Source organism: Dermacentor albipictus, chromosome 1, assembly GCF_038994185.2.
Source record: "Dermacentor albipictus isolate Rhodes 1998 colony chromosome 1, USDA_Dalb.pri_finalv2, whole genome shotgun sequence".
NCBI classification, from domain to species: Eukaryota; Metazoa; Arthropoda; class Arachnida; order Ixodida; family Ixodidae; genus Dermacentor; species Dermacentor albipictus.
In genome coordinates, this window is record NC_091821.1 from 13,250,132 (window position 1) to 13,271,429 (window position 21,298).

The following is a 21,298-nucleotide window of genomic DNA, read 5'->3' on the forward strand; positions in this document are numbered from 1 at the left end:
CGTGATAGTCACCAAAAGATTGGACGACAATGAACTAAATTTGACTGCTCAACTTAATAATTAACATGAGAGCACGTTATGCAATTGCAATAGTGAAGGCAGCCAGTTAGTGAGCAAACAAGCTTCACAGATGTCGGTTTACGAACAGCAGTACCAAGAAACGCCTTCTTAAAACGTTCAGTGAAATAGATTGGGGTGTTTCCGGTTAACATTATTGCGCACTACAGAAAAATGTAGCTACGAAATATAACTGCGGAACAGTGACGAATCTTTCCGCACATTTTGAGGACTTATTTCTCTGAAGTAGGGCTAGAACCACACGATTGTCAGAAAATAAATATGATCTGCTTCCTGGCTGGCTTTAATGATGTCATTCGAACATGGCTCCGAAGTTGCTAATTAGAAAATAATCCTTGAACGCTCATTATTTGCCACTAGTTATTGTCGGATACACGCTGACGTCAGCCGCGGCCAATGATGCGCTGCAGAAGAAGCTGTCATGCTGAGCTGCGTTTATTAATTACCTGAATTTTTTCCTTTGATACACTTAGTATAATATGTACGTAACATTTCTCCAGGCTTCACGATTTCGGGGAAACAAAAAGAAAGAAGGAATCAGACCACTCACTATCGAACGATGCAGCCGAATGTGTGAGCAGATGGAATGAGTATTCGCCGCTTAATCCGCACGATGGCTGCGATTCGCCGTAATCCCGCACGATGGCTGCGCGGTTCTTGAAAAGCTCGTATCGCCGCAACGACCAACGAACCTCTTTCACAACGCGCGAAGTACGAAACGTTTCCTGGGCAATATTGTATACGGCCTGCAGTGGCCCTGCGCGAACGGAATTGTTGGGTGTCGAGCAAACAAGTATACTACAGGTAGTGTACAGTACATCCATCAGCGATGCCACCAAGCCTGTAAAGCTCGCTCTTGGCTCCGCTTTCGGATGAGTTACATTTACTCTCTGACAGGAATATACAGCTTGTACAACAACGCACAACCATTCACCCAAACTTTCGGAAGCTTGGCTAGAGAGTCACGAAATGAGAGCACATTTCCGCCCAGTCGAGAAGCTTCGTATTCAACGAACGTCCCGCAATCGCACCTGCACTCTAATATGATGGGTAAAAGCTACACACGCGTCTTCTCCATGCCGTCCATTTGCGTCTCAAAGCGAGGCAACAGCGATGCGGCGGGGCTGAGCTACTGACAATGCGAGCGACAATTCCAGTAGACGCTCGCGCGGGGGGGTAATCTACATTGTATCTGGCGCCTCAGAGGTGACCTGCCGCAGCAGCTGACTCAGGACTGGCACAAGTAGTAGCAGAAACAACACGGCGAGAGAAAGGAGCGCGCAGCGGGCGACAAGCCAGCAGTGGACAGCAGAGACGGCCACGAAGAGGCGCCGCGGCGGCAAGCAGAAAACAGGCCCGCAGAAGATGGACGGCCGCAGGAAGCAGGCTTCGCTGTACTCCCCCCTCCCCCCGCTGCCACCGCAACCATCTCCCGAGAAACGTATTTGACCAGGAGCGAGCCCAAACAAACCACGCCCTACGTGGCAGCATCGTCAGCGAAGAGGCAACGCGCAAGAATTCTACTAGAACTCGCTCCCCTCTATCCCGCCCCCCGGCCCCGTCCGGCGAGGCGCCGCTCTCGCGACGACGAAAGCCTGCTCGAAAACACCGGCGGCCCCATCGCGAATCCGCAGGGAACTACGGGGAAGGCCTCGCGCCACCGGAGGTGCCCGATCGCAGCGGGGCCGAAACGCTGCTGCTGCACTCACTCCTGTGTCGACGAGCATGCTCGCCTGGCGCGGCCGGATTCGAGATTCGCGACAGCAGAGCACGCGGGGCGTAATGGGCTGAAATAGCGCCTTTGGCGCCGTTTTCGTTCTAAATGCTACGTGCCAATTATCTGAACAACAAGCTTTCGCGATGTATTTGGGCTTTTAACGAAAGGTCACCGCAATCCGGCCCAAGTCGAGTTATAGGCGCGACCACTTAAAAAAAAACCCCGTTGGCTAAGCAAGCGTGTGGTAAGTACCGTTGCAGGGAGAAGCTCGAAAGGGTGTAAGCAGGCGCGAGTTTCCCACCTTAGCCTTTCGGTACGGTCCTCGCGTAGCGTTAAAAGACACGGCGGCAACAAAACGGAATAGTGGATAAAACGTTATGTCTTTGACACCCCGCTTCGTTTAATTAACACAAACGCAATCCTCATTCCGCGACAGCAGTCGGTGTACTGGTTGGCGGGCAAGATGTCTTTTTTGTCTTCTTTTTTTTTTCTCAAGTAGTTGTGGTAATGCGACCAAACATGTACAACCAACGGTTAAGCTAGAAGGACTTGGAGTATAAGGTTTTGCCGCGATTTCTAAAACGGTCACAGCACGCTATTCAGGAGTATACTTCGTGACGCCCATTGAAATCCGCATAGAATGCACGAAAAGGGAGCGTGCCGAGCTATATTCAAACTGTCATGCAGCCTGATGAATCCTTACACATAGCTCGTTTCTTCTGGTCAGGTTAATCTCCGCCTTTATAGCTCTGGAGAATACGCACGGCCACTGGAGACAAGAAAGCAGAAGACCCCTGCTGCTGTTTAACTATGGCACTTCCGTCGTGCAGACAGTCAGTATTGCGTGTTACATATTTTCTATAGTGATCGCAATAATTCACGCTTCTTCAGGTTGACGTTCAGTGCACACGTTGAGGTCAAGCCTGCATCGGAGATGTTGAACTTGGTCACCCATGCCACGGTCTTCACACAATGGTCACATTTACGTCAGGTGATCAAAACAACGCGCCTAACGTAACGCTCAGCACGCACACAGAAGTGACATTAATGCGGCGACAGGGTTAAGTTGCGACGTCACTGAATGTGAAAGGTGCTACATAACAGGGTGTCGTCGCAAGACACGATAAAAATATTACGAACAATGTAGCACGTTCGCTAACGGAGGTTGTCCATGAGTTGTTTTAATTGTTATGCTGTAATGGCCGTTGAGTGGTGCATTAACTGCAACAAGATCGTCTTTTCCAAACAAACTATATGCCTACGTGTGCAGGAGAATGCGTGCACACTTTCTTGCCCTTTCTTTTTCATATCACTAAACATTAAATAACATCCGCACAAGTTGCAGTGGGTATTCCGAAAATTTGTATTTATCGAAAGCATGAGTATCGTGCCCTGCAACGAAAATATCGAGGTCTAGAGTGAAATTTACGTTGCAAACCACGATGCAAGCACACAGCAGCAATAGCGAACCCACGACACAGCGTGTTTAGCAACAAAGAGCGAGGCAAGCGCCCTCCGAAACGATGGCGGCGTCGCGGTGCTTACGCTGCATTTTGAGTTTATTACTTTACGCCGCTCACAGTCCATCTGCAGGACCCGAATAGGAAGCGAAATAGGCGAGCCACGCGCTTCATGTACTGGTTTGCGGACCGCACACGCATGCGTTGTCCACATTGACGAGGCAAACGTATCCCGCCTCTCATTCACTCGCATCTATGAACAGCGAAAACAAAATGAGAGCTAAATGGGTCTGCGTTCCGGCTGCTAATGTTCGCACCGCAATGCAGAACTCGGCCTTGTGAAGCTATGCGAGCCGAGGTAAACCCAAGGCAGTTGAGCCACTCATGAACGGCTTGAGATGGCACAGCATCGACACAACAGTGGCAAACACGCAGAGCGCGTGTTGGAATTAAGTCGACGGGTCGTACCTGCCGTTTCCGAGAAGAAAAAAACAAACCAAAAGCGCGATGGACACCACGTCCAAAAGCCGCACGGGCGCGCTCGCGGCGACAAAAGGCCGGCGCGCTTGGCAACGCTCGCGCCTCGGGCAGACTCGCCGCGGCAGTGACGTCACCGGCGGATACGCCCGGCGGCGGCGAAGCTGCCCGAGACGCAAACGCGGTCGCCTTTCCCTTTCGGCGCGCGCCTTTCCCCCGCTCGGCAACAGGTCGCGCAGGCAAGACCTCCTGCGAGCCGTCCCAAACACGGTCGCAAACTGCCACACATCGGACACAGATAAAAAAGCGTGCGCTATAAAAACGTGCGCTGACTCACCATTGACACGGCGGCGCCGAGGGCTCCGTTGTGGTAGGGAGGAACGACATATCCAAAGGGCCCCGGAATGGGTTCGAACGAAGATTTTCCTGGAAAATGTAAAAACAGTACACGCGCGCTGTTGGAACACACGGAGTCCAGCAGGCAGACACATAGCGTGGGCACGGCCACCGACGCCGCGCAATGCACTTCTCGCGCGCGAGAGAGAGAGATAAGGCACCGCCACACACACATACGTGCTATTTACAGAGCATGCGTTTACCGCCGCCATTGCATTACGCGGGGCAGTTTTCCCGTACTGCCTTGTTTACGAGTGTCCGCCCTAGGTGCCACGCACACCCGAATCAGCGAGTGGCAATGATGCTGCTTCACAGCTGCGCCCTGCACTGGTCGCCGTAAACTGGAGACGGCGGTGCACAGTGCACGCGCTAGCGCAATCGTGCGAGCACACACAGCTTGCGGTTCCTCGAATCATGCGAGGAGACCGGCGCCAGTGTGCGACAGTCACAAGGAATGACCGTGTGGGAGGGCGTCCAAAACGACGGGGGATGAAGGGGCGCCCTTGCTTTGCGAAACGCAGCGAGACTATCGGAAATAGCTGCGCACGTAACACTGAAACCGAGTCAAAAGGGGACAGCCGAAACGCTTTCGCGCCAGCCTCGGGGGAGGGGGGAGGGGACAAAGAGAACAAACCACGCGCCGGCCAGATTGAGCCACGGCCGGATTGGAGTACGCGCTCGCATTCCAGTCCGGCCCTGGTGCGTAAATAAATCTGGACTCAGACACTGGTTTGAGTTATAGACGTATTTACACCCTTAATCACTATTCAGGATGTAAACCATTTTACAGTGCACTTTAGTTCCTCATTAAACTCTCAGATCGATTCTATTAGACACGACGTTTCAAAGTGTCGACGCAGTGTAAAACTTTCACCAGTGCCCGACAGATGCAGCAAACAACAATTTGAGCAAGCGATGGACGAGTTGCAGCGAGGAAGTGGAAGACACTTGCGGAAGGCGTTTGTGCACCGAAGCGAGCGACGCATTGACGAGGAAAAGAACACACACAAATATATTGTGGGGTATGTGCAGAATCGAACCAGCGACCTCGTGCTCCAACGACATTGGCAATGAGCAACCGAGGCGAGTCAATCGACGAAAAAAAAAAAAAATAAATTATGGGGTTTTACGTGCAAAAAAAAAAAAACTTTCTGATTATGAGGCACACCGTAGTGGAGGACTCCGCAAAATTCGACCACCTGGGGTTCTTTAACGTGCACCTAAATCAAAGTACACGGGTGTTTTCGAATTTCGCCCCCATCGAAATGCGGCCGCCGCGGCCGGGATTCGATCCCGCGACCGAGTCAATTGACCTGACGAAAAAAAAAAGTCGCAGGGAACAGCATAACGCGGTAGATCATACAAATTTAGCTCCGTAAATAAAAAGCATACCAATTCCTTCTCGGGTTAGTCTTCCTTAACTTCCCTGTTTGAGGGGCAAAATAACATTTTATCTTTCCAGTGCACAACAAGCGGAAATCGGTTACCCAAGGTACATTTGTTGTGAAAACGTAGAATAAAGATGACTTCGCAACATATTGCACTTCATTCGCGCAGACGAGATCTAAGTGTTGCTAGAGGATAGTGTTAATGTTTGAAATGTATCACACATTGCACTGTTTTTCTATCTGTCACTCATTTCCTTACTTAAAGGGTCACTTTTTACAAAAGGAACAGTAATCATCAAAACCAAGATGGTTTCGATACGGATACAGGAAGCTGACAATATCTGTACCTAATTTTCCTTCCCACATAACCACCGTGAGTGAAACTGTTTGAATGAATTAATAAACTTTTTGAACTTAGGAAAAAAAGAAAACCCCTCTTCCTAGTATAGGCGCCAATGCCTGATACTTGGGTATGACTATTCAAAAGCAAACTTCATCGATGACATGGCGATCTTCGACAGCTTTGCAGAAACAGCCCTGGGTTTGATCACCTTAATTGTGTTATCGTTCAGAACTAAGCCGACAGTTCCCAGCCGCTTAATTGTCACAACCCAACAACTCTGTGAAAGCAGAAGTATACGATGCTAAATCGCTTAACACATCTAGGCGCAGCTGGGACACGCCGCTGAGCAAGGACTTGGATTGAGAGTGCCAAGCGCTGCCGTTGTGTAACCGTCAGATGCCGACGGGGCTCAAGTTTTAATGCGCTAGCATTATGACTGCCAAAGCAGAAAAACTTCGGAGGAGATTTGGCGGTAAATTGGAGATAAATGATTTAGCTAATATTACGTCGCACTTCTTTGAGGTATCAGATATGTGGTCTACACCGCGTTCAACACATTGAGAAGTGCTGTTCAGCGCCTTACTGAACACACATCCTGCCCCTTCGAGGAGCGAAGTGCAACTGACAGTGGTTCTGGAACAGACACCCACACACCCACACTCTCTCTTCTAAGCTCTCACATGCCCCCTCTACAAGGTGACCGGCTTCTTCCACTGGACAAACTTTTTTCCGCTTCGATAGTCCTAAAGGTGGAACAGCTTAGAAGAGGTCACACACACATTGTTTTCACGAGGGCGAATCCGGAAGTCTTTGCCCCTGTTTTTTATTAGCCAAAATAAGGTACATAAAGGTAATTACAAATATACATACTATTCTAAGTACCTTGCACTATTTTTCGACATAGTCCCCACATCGTTTCAGACATTTGTATCATCGCAGCACTAACTTTGAGATGCCCCTGTGGTAGAATTCTTCTGGCTTACTGTGAAACCCCTGTCGGACTGCTGCCTTGGCTTCATCGTTGCATGTGAATCGCTGTCCTGCCAGGAACTTCTTCAGTGGACCGAAAACACAATACCTCATGCGTGGGCTGCATTTAAATGCGGATTTTGATGGACGTTCGTCCCTTGCTCTATAGAAAATGAATCACACTTCGTTGCTCGTACGCCGTGGACGTGTGAAGCAAACCGCCATCTTCAACAATTGACAACAGCGCTGTGCCGCGGAGCTACCGGCAAATAAGGAGAGGCCGGTCCAAGAAAGGTTATCCGCTGGGAATGGACTTGGAATGCGTTCTGGAGCGTCCGCGTACCTCTAGCGCAGTTCAAATCGCCCGCCCTCCGATCGAGGAGTGGTGGCGTCATGGTCTCATAGTGACGTTGCGCCGTCGGTGAGTAAAACGGCGCCCGCAGACGGCGCTACGCCTTTTCTGTGCAAAACGCAAACGCGCGGCCAGAAAAAAACAAGAGCCAAGAGAGAGCCGACAGCAGCGCGAAAGCGGAACTATGGTGGCTAGCGGAAGGGAAAGCGCGCGACGATAAGCTGGTTCTTCATTTTATGACGCCAACTTTGACGCTCGTTGCAAGGGACGACCCTCCCAACGACACATTGTCTCGCGATGCTGGGCTCGACTTCAGCGATTTAAGCACTGATGAACATGACCTGCTGCTGAGGGCTCGCGCTGCCGGCGTCGTTGCGTACTACTCCGACGGCAACTGTATGTCATGGCTGTACATATTCGCACATTTGTAGCTTTTCCTTCGTGAAAACCAAATGCCGCACTCACCGCCCCTCGACCTATAGTTATTTTTGCGCTTCGGAGAATGCAGGCAAGACCGACGGAACAGCGCTACTAGAAAGCATTGCTTTGAAAGTCACTCCACACGACTTCAGTAAGTCGGCGTTGAACTCGTAATCCTCTGGACGAAAGTGCAGCGAGCACACTATGCGATTTCTCGCCTCTTTGCCAACGCGCTGTGCAGAGGTACGGCACTTAACCACTTCGAACGGAGAGGTTCACTCGTTGGCACACAGTGATAAGCAACGTTAGATTCGCCGCTGCAACTGCCCTTGGCCAAGTTCCGCGGACCGTTCGCGCATCCCACGACATCACATAGACGTGGCATTCTCGCTGCTTGTTCCAAATGCAAGTTTCGCGAGCCAGCAGAACCAGCGCAGCACGACACGATAACGAAACAACCGAAACTCCAAAGCGCCCGCTGCGCAGAGTCGAGCGAAAACGAAACCTTTCGACCACCCACACTACTGAAGGGTAACGTCAACATGTTACTTTTTCTTAGAATCGAACAGAAGTAGATAAGTAGCATTTTCTTCCGTCTTATAACCTAGTGAAATGACTTTTTTAATACGAGTAGTTGAGTACTAGTGACATAAATTATGATGAGGAGTGCCTTCGTCATCGGGCTATACCGGAATGTCGCTGGGGAGTCTTAAATCGCGTCATGCATTTACCTAGATTTCTCGGTTACTAAAGCTCTGTTCGCATTTATATTGACGCCTTAGACGTCCTAGAGCAATGCTTAATCACTTTAACTTTACTTAAAAAAATTATGGGGTTTTACGTGCCAAAACCACTTTCTGATTATGAGGCACGCCGTAGTGGAGGACTCCCGAAATTTTGACCACCAGGAGTTTTGACCACCAGGGACCACCGGGATTCGACCCCGCGACCTCGTGCTCAGCAGCCCAACACCACAGCCACTGAGCAACCACGGCGGGTGCTCTAACTTTACTTCACAGTAACCTTTAGTGTCCCTTTGAAATATATGGACAAAGACTTTGTGATGCGCCCTCGCGTGTGTGTGTGTGTGTGTGTGTGTGTGTGTGTGTGTGTGTGTGTGTGTGTGTGTGTGTGTGTGTGTGTGTGTGTGTGTGTGTGTGTGTGTGTGTGTGTGTGTGTGTGTGTGTGACAACTGTCCGTTGCACTACACTCTTCCAAGAGGGACTTGTCACGAGTGAACTCCTGAACAACACTTTGCAATATGGTGAATGCGGTTTAAATCATGCATCCAGGACCTCAAAGAGGTGCGACGTAATGTTAATGCATTTCTCTGACATTTACCACTAAATCACCACTGAAGTTTTCCGGAAGACGGATTTCGCAATTTTTTGCCAAAGCTGCTCGAAGTGCCAAAATACGGCAACATCAAGCTTTTCTCCCAAAGCGCAGAGCGCCGCGCTACAGGTCACGCCAATGCTTTAGTTTGTGGAATCTTCGATAACAATTTTATCAAAGTGTTCTCTTTATATCCAGCGCACGAATAGCGCGCAAAAACCTGCGACTGTCTCGTCAAATTGCTCGTCGAAATTGGCGTAACATATTGAACAACGCATCGCAAGAATCGAGAAACAAAAAGAAAAGAAAAAAACGCGGCCACTTCCCTCGCTTCAAACAACCTGTTTGAACAGTGGGATGTGCTTGGCTCGAGCTCCACGAAGCGAATCAACCAGCGACAGAGTAAGAGCCCGCCTGACGAACCTCGCCGAACGAAGTTGGTTCGCTCCGCGCTATTCCGGGGCTCGGGAGTGAAAGCGAGCGAGACGGCTTCGCCCTGCACACGCATCGCGCAACCGAAAAGGAGCCACCAAAAGAAAACATCGGAACGCTGCAGTAGTGGGCCGCGCGTTGGATACCCCCGCCCTCCACACACCTCCGCTGGCAGCGCTTCATCCATCACGCAGACGGCCACAGGTGCGGCCGATGCTAATCCAATACGGCCGGGGTCGGCCAGCACACGCGGCCGCAGCAGCGGAGAAAACCCTCCCGGACGGGGCCCCGATGGGCGCGTGCCGCGAAGCGGCGCACACACCGAACGTATTCGGCAACGAGACGACGGCCGAGCCTCATCAAGATGGACAAAGCAGTGGGCCCCGGCCATCGCGAAACTGACCGCGAGGTGCAGAAGAAACCCTGCACCGGGTTGGCCAAGCTGGATCCCGCCGTCGATGGCCTTCGCGTACTGAGAAAAAGTTAGCAGCGACGCCGCACGGCAAACCGCCACAGCCAGTGCGAAGGCTAAAGTGGCACTTGACGGCGAGGAAACAAGGCTCGGCGGCGGTTCCCGAGGCACTTGGCAGGAAAGAGAGGGGAGCTGAGCGAAATGCGCGCAACTCGAGCGCGAGGAGACGCGCCAGGCGCGCTCGTTCCGGCGGGGCTGCCTCGCGGGTTTCGCCGCCGCCAGGAGCGAGCGAGCCACGATCCCCCGTTACCCAACGAGAAGCGAAGGGCCGGCGCGGGGAAGCTTCCTGCGCCGAGTCAAGCAGTCATAATAAAAGCACACACGCCGAGAGCGGGCCGCGAAGGCGCGCATCCGAGAAAGAAGGTTACGCGTTAGGGCCGACCAAAATCCCATTACCTTTATAAAAACAAATGCCCCGGCTGCGCCAAAGATCGAAACAGAAAGGAGGGGCAGCAGGGCGCGCGGGAGAGAGCGGGCATCGCTGCGCAGGCTGCAGTCACGCAGGCCACCTCTGAACTCGGGCGCGATAAAGAGCAGCGCACTGGGGCCATCTTGAGCAGTCCCGCGGCGTGCTGCACCGCCGTCGCCTCCCCCCCTTCCCGCGGCCGTTGCCTCCCGTCTTCTCCCAACGCACACTGCCACAACTGTCTTCTCCGGCCCAACCGGCACGGCGCAGCACCACAGATCCTTGAGCGGCCTCTCCTCTCGCAAGGCGCATTTGCCTCTTTTGTTCCCTCCCAGCGCGCGCCGAGTCGCCGGCCTGCCCGCGCCACCGCGTGCGTGCTGGCACCATGCGCGCGCGCCCCGCAGGGAAATTCCGCGCCCCATGCGACGACGCGCTCAGGACGCCTCCTCGCCAGGGGCACGTGCGGCCGGTACGCACCAGGGCGAGAACCAGCAGGTTCGCAGTGCGCCGGGGAAGGCGTTGGCACAGTGAAAGCGATCCGTGCGCGGCTCCTAGGTAGGAGCTCGCATTCTCGCGTTAGTCGCCGCACATTGAGCGCACTTGTTTACAGCAGCTTCGGTGCCGTCATTTTACACGGGTCGCCGGCTACACGGAGCAAGCGTTCCGTAAGTTTTAAGTTTCCGTTTTAACTAGCGGTTTTACCCAGTTCAACCGTTGACGATCAAACAACGCAAAGCGGCATCTTTCGGTCAACTTTCTAACATTATGCACGAGTTCACACCGATTCCCTGGTCAGCGCGTATTAGCCGGCCACGACTGCCGAAAAGAAAACTTTAGCGGTTTTCCTGCATCGCCTCGTATCTCTCCACCGCATCGAAGGTCAGGCACTTCCCGAAACAAACGGAACTATCGACATCAAACAACCATATCTACTAACTAGGAATGCAGTGACGAGCACCAGTTTCGAGATGACCGTTCCCTAACTTCCGGTGAAATGCACTGGCGTTATTACCTATTTTCCTATAAGACCTCCCTTGAGCACAGTGGAACAGAACTACGTAAAGCACCATGCATGTTATCGCTCGTAGCACCTTGTCAAGCGCTGGGAAGGTGAACACGATCAGTCAACCAATAAATCAGCAAACAGGCAGCCCGTGGGCCTCTTGCCACAATAACAGGATATCAGCTGAACCTGACAACCAAAGGGGAAGAAACGAACGCAAAATTTAGTAGCAGCGAATAGGCTTGACGTCAAGGTTTGCCTGCGCGTGTCAAGCGAAGCGCCAAGAACGGCACTTTACACAAAAGTGTACGTTCACCGCAAATGTTAGTGCCCAGAGAGACTTCGCCGGATTGCTCTTCGTTATCACAACAGCTGCAAGAAATGCTTTGGGCTGTCCGCCGTAAACAGCGAGTCACGGTACTCCCCAATTCATGGTAGTGTTGTATACCTGACTGCATAGCTTTTTCGAAAACGCTGCCTGCAGTTGAAATCATAAGTATCCGTGTGCAACCACAATCAACTGCGGCCGCACACGGAAGGTATTCGCTCCGCTTGGCTTCTTCGGATGAACGATTCTGTTTTCCCTTGAAATGGTTTCAATAAATAGTGGTGTGCGAATAGCGATTTTTGAGACTGAATCAAATACGAATCGAATATCGAAATATAAAACGACGTTCACATCCCAGTATTCTTAAAGTTGGGAAGTTTCTCTCATTGCATAGTATGCTATGAAGCGTTGCTTATTAAAAGCACTCATGGAGGATTAGGAGCAAACAGTAGTTTCTTCACATGCACAGTACTCTTCAGAGAGCGCGAATGATCGCTGCACAGCCTGTAAGGTATGGCTACCTAAGCGACATAGCCTGCTCCATTACGCAAGTCCATTATGCAAGTATACTGCGCGCGCTGGGGTTTGCTACTTTTGCTCCAATTTTACGCTTAATTGCGCGCAGTTGACGTTTGGAAATATTCGGAAAGTATTTGAAAACTATTTGCACATACGAAAAGTGACCATTCGATTCGTTATTCGAAAGTTTCGACTATTCGCACGCTCCTAACAACAAATACAAGCCGACGAGCGAATGGGCGGCGCGTCCAAAGGCGATGCAGAAGTCTAAGCAGGCTGCACTGCCGATGCGAGCTGTGCAGGCCGTACAGCCGCATTTATAACTCGCTCTGCCCCGCTGCAAACCTTCGCGTTAAACATCGGCGGCGAACTTGCCGCACTCCGAAAAAAATGAGGCGCACAGGCGGCGACTGCCCAGTGTTGCCGACTTACACAGACGTTACAAAGCGCGCACAAACGTTCGGCGACGCGTGCCGGCTTCCCGGCGAGGGGAGGTCGGGAGTTTTTAATTTGAGAGGCACCGTGTTTAGCTCGCACGACACCGCTTGGCCACGGACGAACGCACACGCCGACACGCCTCAGTGATCGAGGCGAAGGGCCACCACCACAGAGCGGAGAAAAGATCTTGCTGCTTTTTTTTTTCTTTTTATTCTTCTAGGCAACGCATTACAATAGCGCTGGCGGACATGCTTAAACGATGACAACTAATTAACCCTGTAATACGCAAACACACTTGCACATCACGGGAAATTAGGTCAACTTGTCCGCCTTTATTTCCGACCTTTGAAGGGAAATATGTAAAAGAAAAACGTGAAATGCTATTTGAGTTATGTAAACCCACCTGGGAGTTTTTAACAGGTGATGTGCCATAAGACCTGCCCATCCTCGAATATTTACTCCGATGTATGGGAGCAATACAGCGGCATTCCCTCGTTACTCCCTCGTTGGCCAGCTGCGGGAGGATTCAGACGACATGACGCCATTTTATCCGCTTTAAAATCTTGTTCTCCTGTGAAAACTCCGACAATAAGTTTTAAAAAAAATGGCTGTGGCTTAGGTAAGGTTAAGCCCAGGATGCGAAGCATACTAGCCTTTATTTTAGTTGTTGAACCACTGTTTAGCCTGGTGAACTGCTGTTGCTTGGCTATATTTGGTTCGGCTAGACGAAGAAACAACTCATGCATTACTGCTTCGCCTTCAAGAGTTTCCCCGCCGAAACAGGTCGGTCACGTGGCGCTTCCCATGAGGATGTCCGCCGCGCCAGCGACCGGCCGCGTTCGGCGGAGTCGGTAGTGCTCATGGCTGACGGTTTGTTTACATCTGTGAAGTGGCATTCCGTGACCGCTTTTCGTCAAATTTGTTTCGCGTATTTCGCGTGTTATAGGCGTACCTGAAGCTGACTATATCTCAGCTTCAAGTATGTTAGCTATGATCACTTTGCTGACAACGATGAATGCAAGAGCAAGCAACGTTTTCAAGTGCGGAAAGAGGCTATATATATAGGTATGCCTCGAAGCTGCTCACTGACTCGTGATGTATGCACAGGTTTCTGACTATGTTTCCGTGCTGCGTGACTGTGGCTTGTGTTCTTCAGTACTTGCAATGCCCTTGTGTGTACACGCTGACAACGGCTGCCACTGTTCGAGCGACCACGTCCATGCTAGTCGCACATTAATGGCATACTCCAAGTTCGTTGCGGTGCTGTGTTGCCAGTGAGAAAGACCGGAGTGCAAGCAATTGTTCTCGTGTATCTTTGAACGGATATCCTCGCCCAAGAAAAACGGTAGGACATAAGTATGCGTACTGTAAATAAAGGTTCTTACTGAGCGATGTGAATCGAATTGTTATCGCGCATTTCGGTTTTGGTCACGTTGTTGTTTCCGATATTGCATGAGCATTATGCTCTATCCCAGACAGTGATTTAGGAGCATGCCTGCTGGCTCCGAGTGCGAGGACTCGCTCGACAGATCAAGGATGTAGCTCCTTTTTACAACCGAGAGAGACTGCTTGGACGCCGAGCAAGTAGTGCGGTGTAGAAAATGTACGACTACGCCCTTTTCTGTGTTACGTAAGGTGCTGCGGGCTATGCTCACACGTAATAAATTTTTGCTACGCTTCCACTATTTCGCACAAAGTTAATTTTGCCCTGAAGCACGCGCACATTTTTTTTGCTTACTGTAGCGAACGCACTACTTTTTGGCCCCGAACGCCGGCAGTGTGCGAAGTCGCTTCAGAACTCACAGAATGGCATGCTAATTTTGAAAAATTACGCCATTACATTTTTTTTCTCGCTATTCTGAATTAACAGTTTTGTGTTGATTAAGGTATTCTGTTAATTGCAGAGAAGCGGGTCTCGTATGAGCGAGCATGCGAGTCGTAATTCTGAAAACAGCACAGCTGCTCGCTCGGCGGTTTTGAGGCACACAGTATCGTGGCTATATATACTGGCAGCGTTGCTTGTTGTGTGTCGCATGTAAGTTGCCTGTCTTTCAAAGTTCTGCATTGGGCGTTTCTCAAATGTTTATGCAAGTCATGATATAAGTGCTTTCATTGACTTGTTTCGTTGAATGAAGTATACATCGAAATATGAACAGTAGCTTCTGCATATAAAAATCTGCACGCTAGCTAACGCGATGCTTCTTTTTACATTCCCGTTGCACCTCGAAAAAACTCCGTTCAGTGCAAAGTAAAAAAAATAAAAAGAAAGAAAAGAACTCCCATGGTTCCACGCAGAAATTCCGCTCGCACGGAGTGAAAATTCTACTCCCATCATACCGAGTATAATAAACTCCCAACCGGAGGGTCGCTAGAGAACAAGCATTATACTCCCACCTGGGAGTCATTTCCGTTTACAGTGTAGAGCACTCCTACAATTAGGCAATTACAATACGTGCCTGAAATAATTACTCTTTTTTACCCAAATGAGTTAATCGTACAATTAATAATTAAGGCAGAATATGCTCCCACCGCTAGTGACGCGTTGTCTGCAGAATCTTCCCTCTACAGCTTATATTCTCTGGCTCTTGCATACACTACTGCGTATTTGCAGTGGTGAGGGCTTCTGTAAGCTATGCGGCGTGCTAGCTGTGAAGCAAAGTTAAGCTACAAATGAGCACACGGGCCTGCTTGACCGAGCGCTAGCGTCGAAATACCACATATAACTAACTGTTCGTAGTATGGTCAGGATTCTGAGTCTGACTGAAATGTACGGTATTCGTTTCTTCGTGAGAAAATAACTTCGTGGGAATATAACATTTCGCAACACCGCAGTACGCGTATACACTTTAGGCGGAGGCGCTGTAACAGCAAAGGTACACCACCTTTGATAGTCAAAAACCACAGCTGCCGCCGAAAACACATTGAAGTCGTGCTGTTTGAGGAACAGGGCATACAATGTTTATTTAGGACTGACTAAGGAAACTGGCTTGAGCGTATTGCCTGGCCGGATGTGCTTGTAACCTGCGTTAAGGTGGGAAGTGTCCTGCAGGTATTTCGTGTGCTCCCTACTGTATGTATGGTACGCTGCCCACATTTAACCTGGAATAGTAGGTTACACAAGAATTATTTGATTATTTATTCTCTGCGATTTTCCCATGCACCACTTTTTTTTTCTTTTTTTATACTTCTAAGCCACTATTGCCTCACATTCGACGCTTGTATAGAGTAGCTGGTTCTTTGGTGGCCTATATTCTCAGACTAGCACTAGAGACTAGACTAGCAACTGCTGCCTGAAGTGTGTCGCCAGAAGAACTAATGGCAGCGATTGCATCGCCCTAACTTCCAACGAGCATGTGCGCATTCCAACTCGTGCATTCACACCGTAACAGATCTTTCAGCGGCCTACGAGAGCGTGGACAAGTTCTGCAGTGCTGCATTTTTACTTCCCTCTAAAATTATCCACGCGACTACAATACTAGCGAACGTGTAACCAGCGGAACCCGTTCTATCATGTTGCACTCTGGCGTCGTTCACCCATAAGTTCTTCATTTATCAATATCTATCTAATCAGCCTGGACCTCTTACTCGCATCACGGGAGGCAACGAGGATATTTCGCTCGCCTCCGTGACGCTGGGAGAGTCGTCGCGGCTTTCGAAATCACCGGACAAAGAAAATGCCACCCGTACCCTGTTGATGATCTCCCTCTCGCTGTTGCGTACACTGCGTGTGCTCCTCTACACAACAGCGAGTGAGGCGGCAGCTAGAAGACGATTCGTGCTGGAGGTCCACGATGTCAATCTGGACAGCTTACCGCCGCCCCAAGAAAAACAGCGTGTAAAAGAAAGCGTCACGCGCGGTGCGGTCAGAAGCACCGTTGCATCTCGCTTCGCCTCACATGCAGGCAAGCGACGGCGGCTCCTGCTGGCAGAAGACTCGCGGGCGGACCGCGAGCCAAGCCAAACAAACAGCCCCGCCGCGAAGGAGCGCGGCGGCGCCCCAGCGACGGGGCAACAACTCCATGTTTGTTGCCGTTTCCGCCAGGAAGGCAGCGGTGAACTGTTGTGCGCCAGGTCTTCACATCCAGCAGAGCGGCGCCACTGCGCATTCCCCCGCATGACCTGCCAAGAGGCATGCGGGGAGACTTGCTCTCCGTGCAGAAGGCCGTGGGACGACATCTCGTTCCCTTCAAGACTTCCTAAAGGCAACTTAACACAACGGGCCCCGAACGTGTGCGCCGCCTTCGGTTCATCTCGGAGGGCTTGGGGAGTCTTTATGCGCAGTTAGTACAGTACCGCGTACTGCTCGCGAAACCCTGTTAACCCTGTTCCGCGGCGGCGAGTGGGAGCCAGTAAAAGACGCAGAACACGCAAACTTGCTAGAAAGCTCGCAGTGTCGGAACGCCGAGTGTTTCCTTGACGCTCTCGAAAACTAGCCGGCATACGAGAACGAATGCGCGAAACTGGTCTTTCTACCATGGCGGAAGAAAAGAAAAACAAAGCGAGAACTGGCACAGCCGCCATATTTATAATACCACGCTCGATTGTGTAACACGCGCTGACTTCCGTCTTATGCACACCAGGCACTTTCTCTCGTCGCGCTTGTCGAGCCTCGAGGTTACACAAGAGCTTCGAGGATATACATATATACGTCAGTTTCTTCCGCACGGAGAAACGCGACTCTGTGACGAACACTGCCTTAAAAAGGCTAACTGCGGGCATTCAGGGTACGCGCTTACAAACGTTGAGACAGTCGCCAGTAGAGCGGACTCACTGAATGAGCACGAAAGGCTTGCGGCGGCCAATCGGAGATACACAGGGTCGCGCTCGCAGTGAAGTTAGTGGGTTGGGGCCGCCACCTGGTTCACATGCTTATCAGCGTTCAGGGATTACCAGGCTTAGTGGGCCATGCCCGGTAGATGCCGCTGCTGAGGTCGTCGAAATCAGTAATTTCACAAGAAGTCCTCAGCTGACTCCTTGCGGGGCAGTTCGCAAGCAGCGGATTCACTTACACAATTTCGATGCATGCCCTCTTGTCTCTATAATAACTTTAGTTTACGCCCCCAAGTTTTGTTTCAAGCATCAAGACAGAGTGAGCAGCACAAAGAAACGCCCTGCCCGTCACCAACTTAAAGTGTGCACGCGCGTCGCAACAGTCGCGCGCGCACCTAGGGTGGGGCAGTAACGGCACCAGAGAGGCGATTACGTTATGGCTGAGTGTTTCCGATAAGCTACCTTCATTCAACGCTCCAACGGAGGGCATACGATTACGAATACAAGGTCTTCGTAGAAGTCCTCGTCTTCAAGTTTGCGCTGGGCAGCCAGTCTCATGGAATGTCTTCAGCAGAGGGGCCAACATACCGCTGTTTCGGCCGGCATCGCCTGAAGCCAGGCGAGAGAGCCAAACGTGCACCAATACGGCGACAAGCCAGTCGCCCTCCGCCCTGTTTCTGCTGCTACTTTCCTACTGCTACTTTCCGCGAACGCACTTTTTACTACGTATAAGGCGAGAGAGAGCGATGCCAGCTAGGTGACAAATACTTCCGCCGCGCATATAATACCGATTGCGTGAAAGATCGACAGAGGTTAACATTTATACAGATGAAAATGGTTCAGGGCACTGAAGCGCTGGGACCCAAACACGACAGCTTCTATTTGCACTTCAATACCATGAATATCCGACATCTAGCCCACTTGTCCAGCGTTCTGCAAATGTGACAGTACTGGTCCCAAGCTGATCGAAGCGTCAGGACTGTCTGCGCGATGAGAACCAAATACGCGCAATCACCAGCTTACAAATGCAGGTGACAAGGGCAGGTTCCCATAAACCACTTGAGAGAAAACCAGTGAAACATCAGGAAACCCGTACAGCAACGCGTTTCGCTATTCCTGCTGGAGGTGGCACGCGCTTCTGCTGAAGAGGATGCGAGATGTTCGGTTCAAAGCGTTGGACCAGAAAATACATACATGTAAGCGGTAAGAACAATTATTTGTTTTTTTACCGTCCCGAAGCACGAGGCAGCATATCGCTGGGAGTCACTCCGCCGTTGGGGAGCTCCGAACTGATCTGGGCTACCCTGGTTTCCTTACCGCACAACGAAATCTTAGCACATTGACGAGTTTACGTTCCGCCTTCATCGGGGTGCATTGCCGCCAAGCACGGCTTTAACACCAATTTTCGTGTAGATGTATCTGCGCTTAATAAGAATCCAGAAAAAAAAAGTTCTATTTGAGTCAATACGTGATCACACACAAATACACACGAAAAAGAGAGAGAGAGAGAGATAACGCGAAACAACGCTATTATATAGCAGAACGCTTTGAATTATTTTAGAAGCCTGGAGAAACTCGTAGTGAATGGCCCGGTGCCGGGATGCAGGGGGCTATATGAAAACACAGCAGAAACGCCTCCACTAATTGCAGCTGCGTGCTCCCGTGTTTGACTGCGCTGCTCACGCCAAGTAGGAGCGACCGCGGCTTCGCGGAGACTGCGTTCAGAAGGCGTCCAGAAAATGTTTCGCGAAGCGAAAGCGTGTTCCGCGTTGCGACAGAGGCCGCCAGCTCAATGCACTGCACCTGGCGTTCTCGCAACGTCCCAGCGTTTCCGTATCAGCTGCACGAGTGAGCAAACACGGAGACAGACTCCGGCGTTGTCGGACGTAGCGCGATACGAACGCTTCGAGAGGTCAGTGAAATGGGCGCTCGACAGCGCGCCCCGATAGGCCGCAACGCGAAGGGAAAAGAAAAAAGAAAAGTCCGCCGCGCAACGCGGCCTGCCAGGCACCCCTCAACTCTTCGCCATTCACGGCTTTTCTTTTCGCAGGTGCCGAGGAGAGGCGATTGCCGCCTCCGCGGGAGGGAGGGGTGGTGCAGAAAAATCGCTGCTACGAGAAAAGTGGGCAGCTTGTCTTTGGTTAACCTTCCTACCTTTCACTCTTCGTTGATCTCTCTCCCGCTCGTCTTGCCCGTCCTGAGCCGCGTGTGTCGCTCAAGAAGCGCACAAGGTATCAGGAAGCGAAACGAGGATTGTTTTGTTTTTAAGCAAAAAAAACCGCGCATCGAACGCTCACCGGTTGCACGGCAAAGCGACAGCTTGCTGCCAATCACGAGGTGACGGGTTCGATTCTCGGCCGCGACGAAAGCATTTCGATGGGCTGAACTCTGGATGAACGACTGCGCGCAGTGACTTGTTTGGTGCACAGTCAAAGTGACCAATAGCCCAGGCAGAAAAGGGGATAGCCGAGGGGCCCGATTATTATAAATCGTATAATGAGAAGCCAACAAACAACGACAACATAAGGGAAATTACTGGTACTAAATGAATTAAAGAAATCAAATTAATAGCAATGAAAGTGGATGAAAAAAAATTAAACTTGCCGCAGGTGGGGAACGATCCCATGTCTTCGCATTACGCGTGCGATGCTCTAACCTCTAAAATTGGTTGTGGCATCTCACGCGTAATGCGAAGACGTGGGATCGTTCCCCGCTTGCGGCAGGTTTTTTCTTTTTTCATCCACTTTCACTGCCATTAATTTACGATTTCGTTAGTTCAATTAGTAATTACAAGTAATTTGTACTGTCATAGGGGGCAGGGTGTATTTTCAAGCTGCACTTGCAGCTTTTCTTCCCTGCGCCCCCCAATCTGTTGGAAATAAATACATATTCAATTCAATTTCCCCTATGTTGTCCTTGGTGTTTTTTTGTTTGTTTTTTTGGCTTCTCATGATACAATAGCCCAGGCGTAGCTTTAACGCGCTAAACCAGACCAGCCCAAATTGCTGCAAAAATTCGAACATTCCTATCTTTCGGGAAACCATAGGTTGTGAAAACTCTACGTGTGCGCCGCTGTTTCTCTTTCTCCTCCAGAGAATGAACGCATAGCGATGCTTTCTACGCAACTGTACAGAGACGCTGCTAGTTTCCAAAGCGATCTGAGACGCGAAAGCGCAGATGACGAATCCGGACGGTTGCGTACACGGTGGTCGTGGTTTCAAAGGATCGTACGTATACGGCTTGTGAACTCTGGACTGCTCCGAGCTCGCCCAGGAACCTCTACCACTGAAAATCTCTGCAACTGCTCGAAGCAAATGTCTAGACGGAGTACTTCAAATATCACTGTCCAAAAGTCGCCTACAGTCCATATCGCCGAATCTCGTGAGTGCGAGACAACGGGCCGCCTCTCTTGCGCCCCTAACAGCCAAGCAATGGGGGACGACACAGCGCACGCTGCTGACCGGATGGGGGGGGGGAAGCGTACGCGGCGCAGCTGTAGCTAATCAGCGTGGTCATTGTAGGCCCGGACGGCTTAATGAGAGCGCATTCCGAATGCGGCAAAAACGGTCGCCAACCCGCGCGCGACGCCAAACAGGCGCGGAGGGTGAACAGCGGTCGCCCTTCACGAGCGCAGATTGAACGCCACGCGTTGTGCACACTTGCGGGCTCTCGGATTACTGTCGCGCACGCTACAGTAATTAAGTGAAACGGCGCGACGCCACAACAGGAGATTCCCTGCATATCCTCGGCGGGTCATGCAGTGTACTGTTTTTCTTTTTTTTTTTTGCAAAACCTGCCCCCCCCCCCCCTTCTCGCACATATACAGCCTGCATATATTACGGCCTTACGAGGGGCACGAAACCTGGTGGTAACCGTACAGTACGGACGTACGTTACAACTGCAGCGGGACAATGGATACGTGTAAGAACATTTTCATCTCGTTCTCTTAGCTTTAACCACTCCCCGTACTGGCAGATGGTATAATCGCAACAGAA

General features: G+C 50.9%; 1 protein-coding gene across 3 annotated transcripts in view; it reads right to left on the reverse strand.

Moving 5' to 3' along the window:
* Positions 1-21,298, reverse strand: part of pan (transcription factor pangolin) — a 239,949-nt gene that overhangs the window by 208,664 nt on the left and 9,987 nt on the right. For all 3 annotated transcript variants that reach the window (XM_065451889.1, XM_065451888.1, XM_065451887.1), the window contains one exon: positions 4,070-4,158. In XM_065451889.1, coding sequence (XP_065307961.1) covers positions 4,070-4,158 — 89 coding nt within the window. The remainder of the gene's footprint in view (positions 1-4,069; positions 4,159-21,298) is intronic.